Source organism: Bactrocera dorsalis, chromosome 2 (assembly GCF_023373825.1).
Source record: "Bactrocera dorsalis isolate Fly_Bdor chromosome 2, ASM2337382v1, whole genome shotgun sequence".
In the NCBI taxonomy this organism is placed as follows: Eukaryota; Metazoa; Arthropoda; class Insecta; order Diptera; family Tephritidae; genus Bactrocera; species Bactrocera dorsalis.
The window spans coordinates 99,973,471-99,995,914 of record NC_064304.1 but is presented as its reverse complement, the minus strand read 5'-3'; the positions used below and the strand labels follow the sequence as shown (position 1 = coordinate 99,995,914).

The window sequence follows — 22,444 nt, the reverse complement described above, 5'->3', positions numbered from 1 at the left end:
ATATTGTTACCGTTAAAATTGTGTACAAAAAAACTATTAAAACTGTTTTTAAAATTTAAGCTTTATATTAGCAGCGCTAAAAATATTGAAAAATTCGCTAAAATCTTTAATAAATAAAAACTAAATTTGATTAAAATGCATTTTGTTTACTTTAAGTTTTGTTCTATGCACTTAGTTTAAGTTAGATTGTTATCTTACATTCTCTTTTTCTCATTTAAGCAACAATTTTTTATAATGGAATCTGTATTTTTTTTTAACATAAATATCTTGCCATAACGATTTTTCCTTAACAGTGTTTTGCAGAATTCAGCTAACAGCGCACATACATCTAAACCTTCTATTTTAATTTTTTTTTTTTAATTTAAACTTTTTTTAATTCAATTTATATATGCTTATTTCGTACAACATTCTTTTGAGCTAATAAGTAATTTAACAGTAATATTTCTTGGTTTCCACTTCTCTGCGTTGCTCTCGGCGTGTGTGTGTTCACTCAACTGCACCGGTTTCAGCAGTTTTGGCGCCACTGAGTAATGAATTGGCGCTGAACATGGTCGTTGCTGTCGTTGTAATACCGTCTCGCAAAGCCAACTGATAGGCCACCTCGAAGGCTTGTCCCAGCGTGAGTATGATATCGGTAGCCAAGTCCTGCAGGGCGAAAATGTAATATTGCTTAAGTCGAGACTACTTCAGAAAATTGCATGAATTATCAAATATGTGTATGTTATACTACTATGAGCAAAACATAGTAAGACTTTGTTTATAAATTTAAAATTTTTTAATAAGGGTTTTTTCAAATGGGACCTTATAAAAGTAGACCAATAGGGGCAGCAAACGACGCCATATTTTTTCCCGCTCTGTTGACATTTCTCTTAAATAAGCTTTGACATTTTATCATGGGAAGATATACGATCCAACAACGAGTCGAAATTATTAAAATTTACTACGGAAATTCAGAGTCAGTGGCCACGTACTCCATTAGTCACCATTGCATCCCGAAAAAATTACGGTTTGGTGCGGTTTATGGGCCGGCGGCGTCTTTGGGCCGGACTTCTTCCGTGATGATAAAGACCGGCACGTTACTGTAAATGCGAATTGCTAATGATCAATGATAACTAAATATTTTTGGCTCAAATTGGATGATATGAACTTAGAGAATATGTGGTTCCAACAGAATGACGCCACAAGCCGCACTGCGAATGTCACAATCGATTTATTGAAAATCAAGTTTGGTGGACGTGTTATCTCACGAAATGGCCCGGTCAGTTGACCGCCTCGGTCTTGCGATTTGGCGCCGTTAAACTATTTCCTGTGGGGCTAAATCAAGTTTATGCCAACAACTCGGCGACGATTGCAGTAGTATTTATGACCGAAACCCGTCGAAAATTGGGTTCATCGTTTGGACTTCTGCAAGCGTGGTGGCCATACAAAAAAAATAACATTCAAATAATATTCCTTGTTGAAGTACACCACACCTCGGTAATCGAAGAAAACTGTCAACACAATCTTGATTTTTGGCTTTCTTTGACGTGGTTTTTCGGCTTCGGCTCACCTTTGTCACGATATTCAGTATTAATAGCAATAATTTTACAATATCCTTGTAGTCGGAAAGCATTGTTTCACAGATGTTAATGCGACGCGACGTCCAAATAATCTTTCAAAATGGCTTTCACTGATCCTTCCGATATTCCACCGATTTCAGTAAGATCTCTGACTGTTGATCGTCGATTCTCAAGCACCAATTCCTTTATTTTATTGACGTTTTGATTGTCAGTCGATGTTGAATTGTACCAATCAAAACCACTTGCTGGCTACAAACAATTACTACCGAGGGATATGACATTTGGCACACATGTCACTGAGAGTCATATCAATCAAGAAAAGGACGAATGGATTTCCGCGTGAAATTTAAATCAAAAAATGTTACTATTTTTTGCCCACAGTAGTATATTTATAATGCTGTCCATTATTCCTTAAGTTGATTTTTTTGCAAACGTCCAATGAAGTTTCAGTTTTAGCACTAAAAAGGCTCCAAGCAAGCTCTTCATTCTATTTCTTTTTTCTATTTGAGCCGTGCCTAAATCCTGCTTCTTTTCCCAGTTTTTTATAGCAGAAACTCAAACTTCTGTTTGCAAAAAAAAACACTACTTGGGAAATATCGGATACACCCATACCATAGACCCCACATAAATTAGCAATAAAATCGAGCGTTTTTTACTTACCGCACCCTCGACATAGAAAACATGGCAGTAGTGTACGTCCAACTCTTTGGTGATGTAAGCGAAATGCCTCAAATCGTCCGAGTCCTGGCAAGCGCAGTTAATATTTTGGATTTCATGTTCACAAATCGTTTGCTGAAAGTGGTGAAAGTGTATTATAAAAGCAGAATATTCACAAAAATACAATAGATACAAGTATACTCGTATCTGAGATCTCAATTGGATCAGTAGATTGAAATGCTGATGAAAATTTATTTCCAGAACAGTGATGCTTTCTGCATAGATGTAGGTAGAAATGGAGTAGCAGAAATTCTATTTATTATGAGTTAGGTTCAGTGAGACTATGTAGTATTTTTAGAATCTGGAAATGTTGATTAAAGAATTTGTTCTGAAATAACTTCGCTCAGAGATTTCTGAAGCAAGCCCGTGCCAGATGAAAGGATCCTCTCCTACTTGTAGTAGCAGAGAAAGTTTTGTATCGATATGTAATAATAGATGAAATATGGCGCCATCCTTTCACTGCGAAGTCTAATCCGATAGTGATCAGAGTAGACTGCACAGGATGAACCCGCTCCAAAGCGTGGAAAAAACGGCTGGCAAGGTTATGTCGTCTGTATTGGGGATCCGCATGGAATCATTTTTATTGACTACCTTGAAAAAGGAAGGAACATCAACAGCGACTGTTACATACATTGTACTGTTTGAATGACGAAATCACTGAAAAACAGGCGCATTTGAAGTAAAAGAAAGTGTTTCACGTAGGTAATGCACCGTGACATAAGTCAGTGAAAACGATGACAAAAATCTATGATTTGGGTTTCGCATCCACTGTATTCTCTAGATCTAGCCCCCAGTGAATATTTCCTGTTCTCAGATCACAAAAGAATGCTCGCTGGGCAGAAATTTTCGTCGAATGAAGAGGTGATCGCCGAAACTGAGTTCTAGAACAAACTGTACTACAAAAATGGTATCGAAAAGTTAGAGGGTCGCTATAATCAGTGTATCACGCCTGAAGGGAAGTGTGTTGAATATAAAAAAAAACGAATTTTTCCAAAAACTGTGTATTTTAACTAACCTTGCTGTTGACATCGATAAATTCCACGCCTAAATGCGATATGGCCAAGCACACTAGCGCCGGTTTCTTTCGGTTCACTTTGCCAGAACGCTGTTGTTCTGCGGCTTCATCACGTTTCAGTTTTTGTATGGATTTACGCGTCGATTCGGTGCCACGTAACTCCTTCACAACCGTCGAGCCCAGATACTGTGGAACAATAAAATAATTAGAAAATAAATAGCTATTACTTAATTTATTCTGAAGGAAAAATATTCCCAATTTATTCTATATTTTTATTCCAACAAAAAGGGAGGTAGAACAACAAAACTATAATCAAGATATTTATGGATCGGTACTCACATAAACTTCATATTTGATTTGTTCGTTAAGCAAAACATTCGCCGAATGTCGCCATTTTGTGCGTAAATTTGCTGGTAGCCCGAGTAGTAGTTCCGATGGCGCGCGTATTTGCAATTGCGGCTGTTGTTGTGGCTTTTCACAAGGCGGTTGGGGTGCAGGTCTGAAGACAGGGTTACGACAGAGTCAACAAGTTCTCGTAATGCATTAGACCGAAAAGACTTACCGATTTTTTCTGTAACCCGTAATTGAGGTTCGTTGCTGCGGCTGCGCCTGTTGTGGTTGCCGTTGTGTTTCACCATTCACGGATGTAGCCATTTTTGGTATTTCGTTGTTCTCGTTCTGGCCACTCTTTTCTGTTTTATTTGGCTCTCGTATTTGCCTTATGTAAGCAACCGATTGGAGTATACGTCTTCGATGTCCAAGCTTGTTAATTTCTAGTACCGTCTGCAGTTCGACATCCCATACACCACAGACGCTATCGATGGTATTGTACAGGTGTTTGCTGCGAAGGATACGGTTTATCGTTATTTAGTTTTGTGATTTTTTGTGAAATTGAAGTCACACTACCTGAAAGATTCAATGTACTCGGGTAGACAGATACTCTGCAGCCATTCGCTGAGCGTCGTCACACCTTTCTTCTCTGTGGTTGCATCACCGTTGTTATCGGTTTTTCGTTGCCTTTCTTTATTTACACCCACAATTTGTGGTTGAAATTCCGCCTTCGGTAATGTGCTTACGAATGCGATCAACTTATTTGCATCTGGCTTCGGTATATCCATCAGTTGTGTGTCGGTTGTTTCAAAGACGCCATTCTGAAAAATTGTTTAAAGATATTAGCGATATGTTTAAACTTCGATAGTCTTCGTAAAAATATAGAAAACGTATGTTTACTAACCATAAATTTAAAATTGTCGTAACCATTCTCGAAGAGCATGCGTTCCAAGTGCAGCAATCCCGCATTTCGTAAACGCACAGCCAACTCACGCCGTTCCGTTGGTTCGATACTCTCATCAAACTCCAAATCGATATCGTTTGTCGGTGTTAAAGTCGTATTTAGTATACCGCTGCCGAAGGACTCGATAATCTCTGAAATCTTCTTACGCGCCTCTTCGGCGTTGAAGGGGCTGAGTATGCCACTGCTTTGTGTTGTGGCTGTTGTGATAGCCGACAGCGCCGCCTCGATGTCCTCACTCCCATTACCATTATTTGCGTCATTCGCATTTTCATTTCCATTCGCATTTTCACTCTCCAAGCAGATACTTACATTTTGACTCACATGACTAGTATTATCACTACGGAATTCGGTTTCATCACAACCTTCCTGATTGCCTGTTGTCTTTAAGTCCTTAGCGCTTACAGTTATGGATTTGAGCATTTTGTTAAATTCGGGCAAAACCGGTTTCGTTGGTATTGGTGGGCGTGTTCGTTGTGGTTGTTGACCCTCCGCTGCAGATGCGGAAGCGCTTCGTGCTGTCGTGGGTATGACGAGTTTACGATTACCCATTGTACGCTTCTCATGTCGCAAATTAACACTCGAACCCTTGAAGAGTCCCGCAAACGGCGCATCGCCTACGAATTCTTCTACACAATCGGTGGAGATGCTATGATCCGAAAGTGAGACGCTTGAACTAAGCGAACCGGAGGAGCCTTGTATGCCGCCGCCGCCGGCACCACTACGTCGCGCATTAGACAGTGTCGTTGTGGGTGAAGCATTGGCACTTTGCTTCGGTGACAGATTGCCGACGGGGTAATCAAAGGTCGGCGTTGGTATGAGCGCAGACTGCCAGTGCTTGGCAGGTGATGTACTCGAATCGATCATACTTTTGCTGTGCTGTTTCTGCTGTTGTTGTAGCTGTATGAGCGCTGAGCGCCGCTTGTACTCCATGCTGAGCGGTCGTATGCGCTCGTGTATGGTGCGTTCGGCTTGACTTGAAGAGGGTGGCGGGTGATCGGGTGTCGGCGGTTGCTGATAGTTTGTCGGACTGAGCGGTATTTGCGGCTTTTCGACATTCTTATTCTCTTTGGTGTCGCTGATGTTTAGTGAGCTGAAACACATTTTTATAAATAATACATTTTAAGTCCGGGTAGTAGTAATTAACAACTTCTAATAGATACGTACTAGCTGTTGCGATTCCTTTTCAGCTTCCTATTTGGATTGTATGACTTCAGTGTTGGATTCTCGCAATTAATAATTTCTGTGCTCACGTCACGTGACTTGTTCAGTGGTCTTTTCATTGAGTTCGAGGTAGCCAGCCCTTCTACAGACTCGGCGCGTTCTTCGCTGCTATAGTTCATACGCTCCAACATATCATCTAAATGAAGAAAATTGTACATAAATTGAGGACGTCAGCTTAAATAGAAAATACATACTAGAGCTTGACGCCAACAATGCGCCCGTTGTAGAACGTGTACTCTCCCGAGCGCTCGCGTATAGACGTTCGCCTCTCTGCCGATCGCGCAACTGTGCGGTCTCATCGAAGCTCATGCCACCCACACTACCGTGACTTTGATGGCCACCATGAGGACTCTCTGCAGAGGGGCTGTGGTGTGCTTGTCGCGTACGTGGTTGTGATTGTTGTTGTTGATGATGATTTGGCGATGTGTAGCTAAACTGTTGCCCTGAGTGTGTAGGTGAAACCGATAGGTTTCGTCTCGGCGGCTTTTTGGGTGGCGCGCCAGGCGCAAAAGTGCTCATATGCATAGGATTGTTAACTGTCATACCGATGATGCCGCCTATCAAGTGTGTAAAACAGGCGTTAGGATTTTTTAGTTAAATATAGTATGTATGTATGAAACTTACCCGTTGAAGAGCGCGAACGTGGTGACACCGAGACCGGCTCAAAACTACTCATCGACGATGATGGACTCACGCCCATTTCACTACACAAGATAATAAAGAATGCCAAGTATATTGTAGTAAGGTCGTGAGTGTAAAGTGGCATAGAATGAGTGATAAAACCAAATTTCTTTAAGATTTTCAATGAGATCACTGAATTCTTCAAGCGGATTAAGAAATTTTGAATTATTCAGAACTTGTGTCCATGCAAAAACTGAATTATCGTGCTCAGTGTAGGTATGTTGCAATAAAGTGCTTAACTGCAATTCTGTTGGGATCTTAGTCTTACTAACATATGATCGTTCAAACAGGTGACTTTTCATAATATCAGGCTATTCAGATAATTTGTAGGGACAATGTGTCTGGATCTTAATAACAAATTAAGAATAAGAAGAACAAGTAAGAATTAAAAATATTCTCTTAATTTTTCTGAAAATTAAAAGCTTTTCCTTCATTTTCATTTCGTTGCATACTTCTTTCAGAACCCTCTAACTTTTCGTTAACATCAAAATGAGTATGTACGTAACGTATGAGAAGAGTACCTAACAAAATTCGATTTGAAGGGATCTTATGATCTAGTTTATAAGAGTTTTTTAAGTACCACAAGGAACCAGCTTTCTAAGCTGTACAAGAGAGATTCATTTTAAGAACGACCTCAAACTCTTACCTAACTCAACAAAATCCTTAGCAGAATAGGTTTTTATTTTCATTGGAAATTCAATTTTCCTTCATAGATCCTTGTCTATTAAGTTGGAGCATCATATAGCTGACACACTCAAGAATAAGGGATCTTTTACGCTTACCTTAGGTGCACCTGTATATAATCACATTTGCATGCGTCTATCAATATATTGTCATCAAATATATCAGGAGTAGAGTGTCTTTCCGGATGAGGTTGCAGCCATAAAGGTAGCAGTAGATCTGCTCAGTGCAGTCTCCTTCAGAGACAATTCTATTCTCTCAGCTCGATACTAGCCTTGAATTCATTAACAGTGCTTTCAGGGTTGCTCGAGGAGTGCCTAATAGCATCGAGTGTCTCTGTGATAAGACTTGTATTCGGCGCCCATACAATAGCCATAGAGGAATACTCGTAGCAGGAAATTGTAAAGCTGATGAGCTAGCAAGGAAAGACACCCTAGAATGCTTGTGTTCTACAACTAGATGACTGCGATTTCCGAAAGCTTGGCCAGCTCTGGGCCATTATCGGTACATGCGTTGTCTTAAAAGCCTTTTGGGCCAAGAGGTCTAGTGATCTCTTTACCTTCAGTAAGGCTAGCCTTTCCCTGGTTGTGGGGACTTTTATCACACCTTTGCCCTATTGGCGTCCATGCTGGGACGGGAACCTTACCAGACGCTATTTGCAGAAACTGGCGGATTTTGAAAAAAAATTGGACTTGCATCCCTAGAAAAATGTTCTCACTCAAGAATGGAAGCCATTAGACCACTGTAAACGTCGTGAATTATCTGATTTTGCCTTGGAACAACTTGAAAATTGTTATGATTTCTTTAAGAAAACAATCTTCTACGATGAGGCTACCTTTCTTCTGTGTGATGCGATAAATAAACAAAATTGTCGATTTTGTTGCGAAGAAAAACCACAAATTATTCATGAACAACCATTACATTCACCTAAATTGACATTTTGGTGTGGTTTTTGGTCTGGTGGAAACATCGGTCGGTACTTCTCTCGAAATGAAGTTGGTGGTTTAATGAAGCCGTTACTGTCAATGGAGAGCGGTGTAGTTCAATGATAACCAACTTTTTATGGTTGCAACTATAATAGAAGAAGTTGATTTCGACAATATCTGGTTCCAACAAAATGGGGCTACGTGTCACACAGCACACGCAACAAGCGATTTATTACGTGAAAAGTTTGGAGGTTTGATTATTGCGAGAAATTAAGGCATTGAATGGCCTCCAAGAAGTTGTGGCGTTATTTTAAGTCTTTTGTCTTTAGCAGTAAACCAAGCTCTCTTCAAGCTTTAGAATTGAACGTGCTATTCTTGACAAGCGGCTTCTTATAGTGGAAAAAGTACCCGAAAATTAGGTTTATCGAATTCGTTCCAGCAAAAGGAGTCGTAAACTTTTTGGAAAACCCTGTATTAGCAAAATCCACACAAATAAACACATATACATAGGTATTTTCTCACTTACACAGTTGCTCTCATGCATATGAGAGATACTGCGATGATGCTTAACAGTTGTGTTGTTGACGTCATATTAGCGGGTAGACGCAAATTATATAGTTATTTAAAATCAAAAGTTTAGTTTTAAAATTCATAAATTATAATTTTATTTACAAAATAATTAATAAGAATGATTAAAAATATTTAAAAAATAATTAGTTAAAGTTAAAAACATACTTTTAATTAAAAGTAAGTAGAAATGTCATGTGAAGTACGTAAATAATAATGATTTAATAATTTTAATATAGGAACATAATATGAAAAAACATGCGAATGCACATAAAATAGTTAGTAAAATTACTTGCATAAAAAATTATAATTATTGTATCACAGTAAAATAATATTACACTGAACAAAATAAGTATGCTGAACATGCGGTGTCAATGAAACCAAGTGCTTGATGACAACAAATAGAAAATAAAGCGCTTTCATGCCGCTGTTAACATACTTCTGAGAGTTATTGGAGGTGCTGTGCACAGGAGAATTCACTTCGTGATAGCCACCACGCCCCACTACGGCATAGTGATCCGGCTGAAGGCCGCTATCCAGCGATTTTCCGCCATTAAGATTTGTGCCATAACGTTGTTTACTGTTATTACCAACACTGCCAAGGGTGTTGCCACCACCGCTAACGCCTGCGGTGCTGCTACTGTTAAATGTGGAAGACTGTTGTAGCGAGTGTGCGTGGTTAAGTAAATGATTGTTTGAATTGAAGTGATAGTGATTGTTATGTTGCTGTTTTTGATAGTGGCTTAGACTGCTGCTTTGGCGCTGTGGCGGTGGCGGCGGTTGTTGATGACGAAAGACGACCACCTCGTCGCTATCCACGTCGACATCCATTTGATTGCGAAAATCTGCAATACAAAGGTGGAATTAACTAAGAAAGGACCCTAGAAGTAGGTGAGAGTTAAAGAGCAAGAATGATTAGAAAATATGGGATTAAATATTCTAAAACACATTTCAAAACTCGTTGTAACAAGCAGGCTTTGGTCAACTTCGGACTTAAAAACTTAAAAAAAGAGAAACCTTATGATTTGAGCTCTAATGCCTTCGAATAGGTTTAACTTTGCTTCCACATTTATATTAGTGCTAAGCTATTACATATAATATATAATTATAAATCAGTTTCCCCGTCTCTTGAGACTTACTATTTATGACAGCAATAATATGCTTAGTCACATGTGGTGGAAACTCTTTGAGTATATCCAATGCAGTGCGGCCTTCCGCATCGGTCGCATTCAAATCAATACCCGCTCTAAGTAGCGTACGCACGACCGACTCCTTGCCACATAAGGCGGCCTCATGCAGCGCAGTACCCGATGGCGTGAGCAAGTTAACACTGACACCAGCAGCGAGCAACACATCAACCACATTCTTGTGTCCATTACGGCTAGCCACATGCAGACAGGTGTGCGGGAAGATATTCCGCGTTGGCGTCACGGGCGAAGAAGTAATCGATGGCGATGAAGGGGACGGTGTGGAAACCGAACCGGAGTGTGGTAGTGGCGACGATCGACGTGATTTTTGATATTGCTGTCCCATTAAGCTGGTGTCACCACCCTCAATCGCAGCCACACTGTAGTGTGCGATCAATTCCGGGTGAGCGCGTATCAACATCTGTACGGCCTGCAGACGGCCATACTGCGCCGCCAAGTCAAGTGGCGTCTCACCGCGTGAATTACGCATGTTCGGATCGGCATTATGTGCCAACAGTACCGCTAAAGCGCCCGTATGTCCGTGCTGTGCGGCGCAGTGCAATGGCGTCTCGTTTTCGATGGTCTGCAAATACAGATAAATAAATTTTACTACTATAAGAAGTCACTTCTTGTTTCCAACTGGGCACTTACTTGTAAATTTGGCAGCGCCGGCTTAAAGGGATGTGTTAGCAGCATTTTCACTATGTCTTGATGGCCCGCCCAAGCGGCTAAATGCAGTGGCGACGAGCCACGTGAATCGGGCAGATTCGGTGAAGCTTCGTTGTTCAACAGCAGCCGCACTATGTCACTGTGTCCATTGAGACAGGCATGGTGCAGTGCCGAGTAACCACCGCTGTCCTGTATATTGACACCGGGTCCACGTCGCAAACTGGCCAACGGACCGGCGCGTTTTGCTCGCTGATTGAGTACCTTTTCGATATAGGTGATGTTGCCATTGCGTGCTGCTTCCAAAAACTCCTGATCCTTACCCATAATGACTAGTCAGTGACTGAGGTGAATTCGTGAATTGTTAATGTTTGAGTATAGTTGATAACTGCATTACAAGCTGTAAAAAAATAAAAATATAAACGTTAAGTCACAGTAAAGAATTTGGACTTTAAGAGAATAATAATAGTGGCAAAATTATGTTTTATATTTTTATAGAAATTATTATATAAATTTTATCAACCCAGTTTTTAAGGAAACCAAGTTATACTCGAACGAAAACGGTCTATTTTCAATAACTTTTTTCATATGAAATTTAAATATTTTAATCAAACTCTTTATTATTCCAAGGATACATATTTTAGAACTATCTTATGCACTTTTCAAAGGAAAATATTTAAAACTCAACCATTACGACGTCATTTAAGGCAGTCTTTCAAGAAACAGGTGCCTCCGTATTGACAGCAGAACATTTCACAGCATCATCCGAAGTAAAAAAGAATAAAAGTATGTTTTAATTAAGACCATAACCTAGGTTCGAAAAAATATACCCTTAGTTGAAGACCTCGTAAATTATATCTCGAAGACTTGTGTGAAATTTTATTAAGATCGGTTGAGTAGTTCGCGAAAAATCGTGCTAATCGATTCTGAAAACACAGTTTAAGAGAAATGCTTTGAATGCTGTATCTCCATAACTATTAATCGGATCAACTTGAATGTATAGAACAATATTCTAAAAATGTTACAGAATTAAATAAGACAACGACAAATTGAATTTTTGAAGCCGTGAAAACCTTGTCAACCCTCAAGCTAACCACGTAAATCAACAACTAAGAACATCAAATTTTTATATAGAAAGTAGTACACAGTCTTGGATCGAAAATAAATTCAAGATCCAGCTACTGGAGTAAATTTCTTTAATTTCCGTAGTAGAGCAAAAATATTGAGGAGACAGTAGACAGCAGCAGTTGCGGTGAAGATGTATTGTACATTGGTGGATCTACATATATTTATCTCTTTCAATTTGGTCCTAGGAGACCGGTGTGCAGAGACCCACTTTCAAAAAGCTGTTCTCTGTTTCAAATCTATGGAAAACAGAAATAGGACGCTTTGTATCATTTATGCAATATCATCAAATTCTATTCATTAATATTTAAGATATTCCAGTAAAATGCAAGGAGAAGTACTGTTTTGCTTAAAACAACTTGCTGAAGCATGAAGTCATCTGCAGAAACTAAAACGGCCACCAGCCGATTCGCGTTTGACAATGGATAAGAAGGTTCGGCAAAGGTGAATAGAAGTGTTTGCTTCAAAAAACACGAAACTATCTATTTTATCTAACCCTACTTCCTTCTCTTATGTACCTACATATATGTATAACTACAACCTAACCTAACGTTTACGAAATATTACAAGCGTAATGCCTGACGTAATATGACATTGTTTCAAATAACAAATAACCATTTCAAAAATGGATCATCCAAATTAATTATATACCACAAGATTACACATCATACATTCTTGTCTCCAATCAATTAATTGCCAAGAACTCCCAAAAATTTGACACAGTACACTATAATTCTCAAAGCTTTAGGGTGTGTACGGCCTTCCCTTGAGATTAATGAAAATTGTCTGCTTTGAAGTAGCCCAAGAGAATAAAATCATTAGGTGAAAAAATATTTATTTATAAATATAGGTGTATATGTGTGCTAGAAAGTTTCGAAATATGTGTGGCATTCATGGAGTGTTAAATAAATCGTTGCGTGTCACAAAACAACAAACAATTTAAGACAAACATTAGTAGCAAATGCTAATAGCATTCTATAGACTTTAAGAATAAACAAATACGCTCAGCCTACCAAACATACAAACAAACAAATATACAAATGAAAATGTAGTTGTGGCGGCGTAAAATCACACGCGACTTGATATATGTAAATAAATAGAAATGTGTGCCTATTTCTAAACATAAGTCGAGACAACCTATTATACTAGGTGGGAGTGAGTGCACGCATTGTGGTGTAAATATTTGTATATATGTAGGTGTGGTACATACTTAACACCTCCAAATGATAATATTTACATGAAAGAAGTGTTGATAAGAAGTATGTATAGAGTATAGTACTGGAGACCAAACGTAAACAAACATTCACCGATACAAGTGAAGGGGTTATATGTAAGGCAAGGCAATTAGCCTATAAGTATGTATATTAAGACAAATTCAAAAAATTTGTGGTAAAAAAAACTGTTGAAAACTCTAGGATAAAAATGAAAAATTTGACACAATTCAGGTAAATTGGCTGGTTGAAAAGGGAGACGCCCACATGTCGGCCCGCGAATCGGCCGCACATAGATCAGCGTTAGTTCTAGTTTGCCCCCGGGTGGTAACCAATTTTAGCTTTATCCACAAATTCGGTGAATTTGGCGAAAAATCTGATTCTTTTGGACCCCAACTGCTCATTTTCTGTTAAGGTGGATTATTGGGAGCAATGGATTATTGACTATTTTCATCCAGCTAAAGGCTGGATATACGCATAGATAATATTCCAGCATCCTATCACCGCGCATTCCGCTGAATCCAATTTTACCATTTTCTGAAGGTGGGATCTTAAGCGCAGCCCTATAATGATACTTTCAATGATACAAAGCTCGCTTTTGTGTAGAAGTAGTTAGATTTGGTCTGTACACCATCAACACTACCCAAAGAAGCTTTGTGGTAAGCCCTGTGTTGCTTGAGTTCAAATCCTGAGATATTCCCTTGGGGTTCGTTCCTTCAAACAACCTTGAAGGAGCTAAATGAGTAGTATAGCTTAGGGTTATGACCGGCTACCCAGATTATATTAACCGAGCTACCTACGAAGTTACTACCTGCTTGCATAATTTAACACCTCTCTAGGTCCATTGCTTCCAACAACCTTTGAAGGAGCTGAATGGCCCGGAGCTGCTTATTGAAATTGTGTCTCGAGCTGCCCCGAGCTAGCCAGCTCTTCTGCCATTTTAGTTCCTTGCATTACTATAGGACCGGGTATCCAGATGAAATTAACTGAGTTACCCTTTAAAGTTTTAGTTATTGCCTAACTTAGCTATCCACTATTTATTAGATTGTTTATGGATTTAAAGCAGAACCCACTTGGTACCTTCTGCTATGCCCACGATTTCGGTCTTCTGCGTAGAACAAGCAGGCTCCTGTTCTAGTTTCATCCTTAGATCCATCAGTAAATATGTAGATATTGCTGTTGGTACTGCCGATCATAGAATTATTGGTCTTATCTGCTCTACTGTAGAGGAAGAACGATCTATTTAGTTTCTCATACCGTAGTTTTTCGGTCGCATTGGCAGCTTAACCTGAGTTCATTAACGCGGTCGAGTATGGTACCATGCCCATAGTGACGCCTAACTTGTCTTCAATCACCTAAAAACATGAGCCCAGCTGGCATAAGCATCATAATTCACTTGTATGTATATTGGCCTTCTGTGTCTTTATTGAAGTAGTTTCTATTGCGCCTGTTAAAACCAGCATGCAGGCTCGTTGCACCTGTTCCAGGGGTTAAATTCGGCACATTTTCGATAATGACGTCACCACACCCTAGTACTATGTTAATTAAAACAAGAAAAAACGTCAACCTGGGGAGCAGTCAAGTAATTTCGTTCTTCTTCTCAAATAAAAAAGATTTCCATACAAGGACTTGATTTATATCGTCTCGCTATTTCGTTGGGAGGTTGTGGGATTGTCGTGAAATGTAGTTTGTATCGAGTTTCGTGAAGACATTTTGTTGAATACAAGAACTTAAATTGAATTCCTTTTGTTTTTATGGGCGCTATATATTATGGAAGCGATAAAAAGGCGTTTGCGAAATTTCAGTTCGATATTTCGAAAGCTGAGGGACTATCTTGCGTTTGTACATATAATTCTCAATATTAATATATCTTTTCTTAATCTCAGGATATCAGCAATAAAAGAAATTATTATGATAGTCTTGTATACACATGGGAAAAGTATAATATCTATGTTAGACATTTTAGTATATCTTTCAGTATGATCGAAATAAACGAAGATATCCTTTAAAAATCACCACTATATAGTTTATTTAAGTGAATATTGTACAGATGTAATCCGTTATCCCCAATTTTTGTATGTTAATATATGTAAATAATAGCTATTTGTGCAGGTACCCACCAATAATTCTAAGATTAAGAACGCAAACAAAACCATGAACTGAAATTCATATTTTTAAATGCTGCATGCGCCAAGGCGCCTAAACTGTATGCAATATATCGTCACCTAAAATGTAAAACAGCATATCATCAAAGAAAAAAAAAAACAAAAATCGCTGTCAGGTATAATAACCAATACATAATCATTTTATAGTCAAAACATAATTTTTTTTTCAATATGAGTGCATGATAACCAATATATAACCATTTTGTAACCAAAACTCAAATTTTCTTTCAAAATGAGTGTATGATGACCAATATATAACCATGTTATAACCGAAACTCAAATTTTGTTCTTATGTGGTTTCCATTATGCTATTTTTTCTTCACCTGTAAACTTATGAAAAGTGATGTTACGTTATTTTGCGTTTTAGGTGACGATATGTAGTAGATGTATGTACATATGTAACATACTAATTTGTATGGGTTTGTGTTTTCCTGCGTACAAGCAAAGCACACACACTCAAATCAAACCGAAGGTAGGTTAGGTGTTCCATGAATAAAAGGACACTCCAAATAAAACAATAAAAGAAGTAGACAACAAAAAGCGTTTTGGGTAGGCTAACAAATACGAGGCATCAATGGGACAACTCCCAATAATATGTAACGACATTACACGACAGACAATGGAAACCGACGACGAAGTAATGGAAAAGTAGCAAAAAATTGCATGCAACACGATTTTCTACGCTACGCTAAAATGCGGTGGACGTTTACAAATACAATTTCAAGCACAAAGAGGGCGCGAGAGAGCGGCGACTATGCGAAGCGATGGCCGATAAGGAGTAAACACACAAATGTGTGAGTATGAGTCGGAATGAGAGTAAGAGAGTTGGTCGGCTCAGGGTGCGGGCTGTGAAGGCTGCTGCGCGCATGTGGCTTGCTTTTGGAGTACACACGGCTGCGAGTAGTAGTGTAAAGTGAAAACATGAGTATGTGTGTACGCGCTTGATAAGGATAGTCAAGCAGACAGCCCGTCGGCTGGACGAAATTCGACTACGCTTAACCGACAGGTCATCAGATTGTCACTTCGGTAAATATGTACATATACATAGCTACATATAAACGTGTAAATATTGGCATAAAAAATGGCGTGCACAAATAACTGTAGTATACTTTGCAGCGCCGTTCGGCCGAGCAGACGGGCAGGCAGCCAAATTGAACGGGCCAACGAAAGACAAGTCGTCGTCGAGCAGCTGCTTGTTCAAACACTACGCGCCCACGCGAACAATGCGCGCCGTGACGAGGGCAGCATGCAACGGTAATTTTGATTTATTCAACACGAACACAAATGAATATGTAATTTGAGCGCCAAGCAACTGGCAATCATAAAATTATTTGTGACATCGAATTACTCGAATATGACCAAAGAATAACCACAAAATTCGGTTTTCGAAATCTCTGTCTAACATATATGCATATGCATGTACATATATGTGGCTGCTTACTGGTATGTGTGTGTAGTGTGTGTTGGAAGCGTGAACGACTCGGATGCGGAAAAGCATTGTTGAAACTGGGTCAAAGGATATTGACCTAGAGTAGGTACACAAACGTAAGCGCACAAACACACACGCGCAGAAACAGAGTTACAGAACTGCTTAAGCAATAACAAAGCTCTCGGTTTATTTGAGATGAAAATGATTCTGAAACGAATTGCATGCAATAAAAAGTGCAGGAAATGTTGCGAAAACAAATATTTCTACAAATTTACTCTTCTTTTTTTGTATAAGCATAACTTTGGTGTCAATTATGGCTACATTAGTAAACCTAATAAGCGTTTTAATAACTTGATTTCACAGCTGCATTTTTTAAAAAGTTAAAATAGTATTGAAAATATTTAATTTCGATAATTACATAGGTGTATGCATATATGATATCGATGCGTATAAAGGGCGTGGTTGATTTCTACACACTTCGTAGTTATATCGTGGTTTTTTATTTACTAATTGATGACGATTTGGCAAACATTTTCGGTAAGAATGTTCTTATCACTGATACTTTTCACATATTTTTCTAAAAATTTTTGACGGTATTGCGATTTATAGTCAGGACGAGTTACAATGTCCACATCTATGTAGAAAAAATAATAAATACTAGATCCACGTACGTCAAATCATAAACAGATTCACTCAGTAAAACTTCGCTAATACCATCGGGGTCTAGACTCGTTTAAAAAGGTATAAAAAGTAACAGTTTAACGAGTTAGTCGAATCTGCTCAGGACCTCTGCTGATAAGCTCAATCTGACAAGCCCTTCAGTGCCATCGAAATCAATATGAAATAGTTATATTGGGTAGTCGAAAAAGTCTTTTCGCATTTTGTTGTATATTTCCAGTGCTACCAATAACATTGTGTCATACTATATAGTGCTGGAAAGGTAAGATTTTAAGCTTCATTTCAAACAAATTAAAGTCATGAGAGTTGAAATTATAGAAAAGATTGACCAGAACCGTCACATGAACAGCCATGACATCGCTAAAGAACTAAACATTCATCATCAAATGGTTTTGAACCATTTAAAAAAGGCTGGCTAAGAAAAGAAGTTCGATGTTTGGGTACCACATAAATTGTCTGTGAAAATTTGTAATTGACCGATCTGCGATTCTTTGCTGAAACGAAATGAAATCGAACCACTTCTGAAGCGAACGATAACAGGAGATGAAAAGTGGATCAAATATGACAATAATGTCCGAAAAAGATCATTGTCCAAGCGTGGTGAACCTCAACAAATGATCGCAAAGCCAGGATTGACACCTCGAAAGGTTATGCTGAGTGTTTGGTGGAATTGGAAAGGAATGTATGAGCTGCTGCAACCCGGTCGAACGATTGATTCTACATTTTACTGTCAACAACTGATGAGATTGAGGCAAGCAATCGAAAAAAGCGGCCAAAACTGATCAACAGAAACGGCTTCGTCTTCCATCAGGACAATGCTAGATCACACACATTTTTAATGCCTAGACAAAAACTGGGAGAGCTTGACTGGAAAGTTTTGACCATATATGTATGTAGCCCTGACCTTGCATCATTGGACTACCGTATGTTTCGGTCGATGCAGAACTCTCTTAATGGAGTAAAGTTGGCTTCAAGAGAAGTCTGTGAAAATTACTTATCGCAGTTTTTCGCCGAGAAACCAAAAAATTTTTACTCTGATGGAGTAATGTCTCTAGCGGAAATATGGCAAAAAGTGGTCAATCAAAATGGTTCATTAAAGTTCATTAAAAATATATGAAAAAATAAGTGTTGATTTTTGATTAGAAATACGAAAAGAATTTTTCGACTACCGATTATTGGGGAATGCCAAAATTTCATTATGATGATTATGGTTCATTATGATGATTTTTATATACGTATATCAGACGACTCCTTTTAGGTGTTACAAATTTCGTGGCAAAATTAATATGTTCTGTTCAGGGTATAAATAAAAGAAAAACTATACGAGTATATATGTATATATTTTTTTAATTATTAGTTAATTTTTGCATATACCTGTACATATGTACACATATGGGAAACCGTTGCTCACTTTGTATTAAAACTTGTATGCAAATTTTTGGTTTTTACTTCTGGAGCTGTTTTCTAAGTTTTTGCAACAACACACCTACATACTTTTATGTATGTACAATGAGTCACATGAAGCGCAACAATAACACTAATCAACTATTTGCATAACTAAAATGAATAAAGTATGTGCATATATACATATGTATATATACATATGTACATATAATTTCTCATAATATTGTATTTGAGTATATTATTAATTCTAATAGCGATTTGAATTTTGCATTTAAACGGCTTTCGCAGTTAACTTTTTCTAGGCTAACCTACCATTTAAGGCTGCGCTTGAAATTCCTGCTCGCTTTGGTTGCAGCTCTGAGGGCAGCTAGCGTTTTGGGCGCTGCTTGACTAGCGCACTAGCGGTTAGCAGCTAGCTGCTGGTTGGTAGGTGATAGCTGGTGGTCGATGGCTTTGCTGGCTTCAAAAGGCGTGTTCCCGTTTTCGTTTCACTTTCTGGCACATACACATTTTCCACTTAGTATACTACTCCACAAAAACAACAAACAGCGCGCCTCAATATCGTTGTTATTGTTTCACTTTATGTTGTTGTGGTTGTTGTCGCTGTTGCTGTTTGCTGCCGCCGCCACCCAAAAGTGTATCCCAACAGCAGTCAGCGAGCAAAGATTTTCTTCGAGTATTTCAATTCCCAACGCACATACACGCACACACACTGTGCCACACATACGCCCAGGCACTCACAGCAGCGAGCTCGAGCGAACTATTCACGCTTTTGTTTGCTCTATAAGGGATTCTATCTTCAATTAATTCAATTGAAATCATTCATTTAATGCACGTTTTTTCACATTCAACTCAATTATTGCATTTCTTATTAGCTTTTATCCCATTTATCATTGCATTTATTCACATTCATTTAATGAGTAATTTCGGTGCCTGCACAAACGCTCCGCACTTCTTTCTTTTATGTTCTGTTATTACAACGCAACGCAACGCTTCTGAAAACTGACTGAATCTTGATTGCTCCAACAGAGTTTTCGCCTGCCCCAGCTTGGCGAGGCAGTGAGCGAGCGAGCGCAAGCAAATGAGTAAATATCTACATAGCGTATGCATGTGTGCGTGTGTTTGTATCGGCGTGTCAGCGCAAAACCGTTGTGTATATGCTGTCAGATACTGAATTAACATATGTACACTTGTTCATATGCGAGCACCGTCACTCGTGTGCTGAGAGCAACGGCTGCGCGGCGTTGTCAGTGACAGCGCCAGCGTTGCGTTCTGTCATTTATTGTTGGTATGGCAAGTGCATTGTCCCATTGGGGCGCAGTCAAAACACATGCGCTTCTGGTTGGCGCTTCTGCCACAAACTGCTTCTACATACACGTGTGTGTGTGCTTATGTGTTGTTACAGCGTGTGGCGCTACTTCAACACCCACACATACTGCGAGAGCACGCGCCACAAAAAATGAGTGTGGTAGAACACCAGCATGCCGTAGAGCGCGAGAGTGCTTTGTTTACAATCGTATTCTTAACGGGGGATGTACAAGTGATGACTGTGTAGAGTTGCCAAGTTATTGCAGCGGCTGAGAATAATGAGAATAGTACAGAAAAATAAATGCGCATGAAAATTAAGATAATTCTGGAGATTATTAAATATTTTTCGAAAAGTCTTTTCGTACTACTAATCAATCTTAAACTTATTTTTTTTTATATTTATAATGAACTTTAATGAACCATTTTGGTCGACCACTGTTTGCCATTTTTCCGCTAGAGACATTATTTCATCGGTGTAAAACTTTAAGGGTTTCTCGGCGAAAAACTGCGACAAATAATTTTCACAGACTTCTCTTGAAGCCAACATTACGCCATTACGAGAGTTCTGCAATGACCGAAACAAATGCTAGTTCGATGGTGCAAGGTCAGAGCTATATGGTGGATACATCAAAGCTTCTCAGCCAAGCTCTCCCAGTTTTTGTCGAGTCATCAAAAAGGTGTGTGGTCTAGCGTTGTCTTGATGGAAGACGAAGACCTTTCTGTTGATCAGTTCTGGCCGTTTTTTCTTTGATTGCTTACTTCAGTCTCATCAGTTGTTGACAGTAAAATGTAGAATCAATTGTTCGACCAGGCTGGAGCAGCTCATAGTGGATTATTCCTTTCTAATCCCACCAAATACTCAGCATTACAATTCAAGGCGTCAATCCTGGCCTTGCGACCATTTGTTGAGGTTGTTGAGCATGCTTGGACCATGAACTTTTTCGCACATTATTGTCATATTTGATCCACTTTTCGTCTCCTGTTACCATTCGCTTCAGAAATGGTTCGATTTCATTTCGTTTCAGCAAAGAATTGTAGATGTTAATTCGGTCCATTAAATTTTTCACAGACGAACTGAGCATCGCCTTCGTAAACTTCACAAATTTCAAATTTGGTGGCTTGCGTGGCATTCTTCCCTTTTTTATACAAAACTTTCAAAATATAGCTAATTTCTTCATTATTTTCACTCTTTTTTGAACAGTTGTAACTTATTTTCAACTTCCCCGAATATATGTAGTTCTTAAAATCCCTTCTTTTCAACACTATGTGATATGACGCAATGATTGGTAGCATTGTATATATGACTGCAACGATATCTATTGACGAAATACGAAAAGACTTTTTCGACTACCCAATATTAGTATGGATTACGACAGTGCTTCTCAAACCGAAAATTTGCAAAAAGACATAGAGTTGGGGATATAATTACAGAACTTCAATACAATCTTTATGAAATTTTTTAAGTGGACATTTCTCTTCGATTCGAAATGCTTTTTCAATCATGGACCTATGTTGCCACTAGTGTAAACTACCGCCATGAGAATAATAATATGCTTCCAAGAAACAAATACATTCATATTTCCTCTTCTATGTTACATTCATTTACAATTCTATACTTTTGAAGAAATTGCTCCAAATTGGTTTAGAAATAATAATTTCTATGTTTGGCTATTTGTATTTTCAAAACTGAAACTTTATAAAATGGCACGCCTAACGGTACAGCAATTTAAAATATAAGATTTTTTTGCGTGTCTTATCAAATGCGAATATCTACTCCTAAATGTTTAGTGAAGTAAACCAACTTTTCCTTGAATGGAATTTAAAAAGATATTTTGCCTATATCTGGGCGAATTATCTTAGACATGAATTTTAAATATGTTCATTATTTTATAAACGTGAACATGAGCGACTAACAGTTGTCAAAATTTGTAAACAAATTAAATGTCAAAATGGCACATGCGCTTAATAGTATGCTACGCCCACTGAGTAATACAGTTTATTTTTGTGGTTGCCACATTTAACATATTAATTTTGAGTGCACTAGTTACCCTTCGTCTGAATATTCTGTGTACAGTGATGGCTAAACTATATGATTTCACTTATAAAATTTTAAAAATTAAATATTGAAGATAAAAATATGGATGTGGTTTGCAATTTTCCAAACGTATGAAAATTTCCAATTGCTTGAAATGGAAAATTCTGTATGTTCACTTGAATTTACTTATAACAATCGTAAACTAGTTCAATACAATATTGGAAAATAGGTCTTGAATTTTGTAGACGATTTTTATTTGACATTACAGAACAGATTTCAAAAATTGGTGCTTTGTCGGAATTTTGAAAACTTCATAACAAAGAGCATGTTCACGGCAACTTTGAAAAGTATGGTCATCAACTAAATATAATAGGTCTATTAAAATTTTATTGTTTTGGTGGGGAAAAAATACAGTTGAAGCGAAAACTTGGCAGCGTGACGAGTTCCTTAACATTGCTACAAGTAAAACAAGCATCAAAGATTGGTATGTTAAGTTTTGGTGAACGGAGCACCGAAGACGGTGAACGCAGTGAAGGCCCAAAAGAGTTTGTTACCGATGAAAACATGAAAAATGT

At 38.4% G+C, this 22,444-nt stretch overlaps 1 protein-coding gene across 1 annotated transcript; it reads right to left on the bottom strand.

The window, feature by feature from the left end:
• Positions 1-323: 323 nt before the first annotated feature.
• LOC105231499 (ankyrin repeat and SAM domain-containing protein 1A) lies at positions 324-19,544 on the bottom strand. Its single transcript, XM_049447795.1, has 14 exons — positions 18,839-19,544; positions 10,500-10,914; positions 9,801-10,431; positions 9,101-9,506; positions 6,431-6,510; positions 6,001-6,363; positions 5,750-5,942; positions 4,526-5,675; positions 4,198-4,442; positions 3,854-4,132; positions 3,631-3,790; positions 3,292-3,477; positions 2,220-2,351; positions 324-645 (listed from the first exon to the last, which is right to left on the bottom strand). The coding sequence occupies exons 2-14, from the start codon at positions 10,839-10,841 to the stop codon at positions 487-489; spliced, it is 4,326 nt and encodes a 1,441-aa protein (XP_049303752.1). The 5' UTR covers positions 10,842-10,914; positions 18,839-19,544; the 3' UTR covers positions 324-486.
• Positions 19,545-22,444: the final 2,900 nt, after the last annotated feature.

Excerpts from the sequence above, each read along its gene's own strand:
- LOC105231499 (XM_049447795.1), bottom strand. The coding sequence starts at position 10,841 with ATGGGTAAGGATCAGGAGTTTTTGGAAGCAGCACGCAATGGCAACATC. Across the intron at positions 4,443-4,525 it reads ACGACAATTTTAAATTTATG|AATGGCGTCTTTGAAACAAC; the intron begins GTTAGTAAACAT and ends ACAATTTTTCAG. Across the intron at positions 2,352-3,291 it reads TTATCGATGTCAACAGCAAG|CAAACGATTTGTGAACATGA; the intron begins GTTAGTTAAAAT and ends CACCACTTTCAG.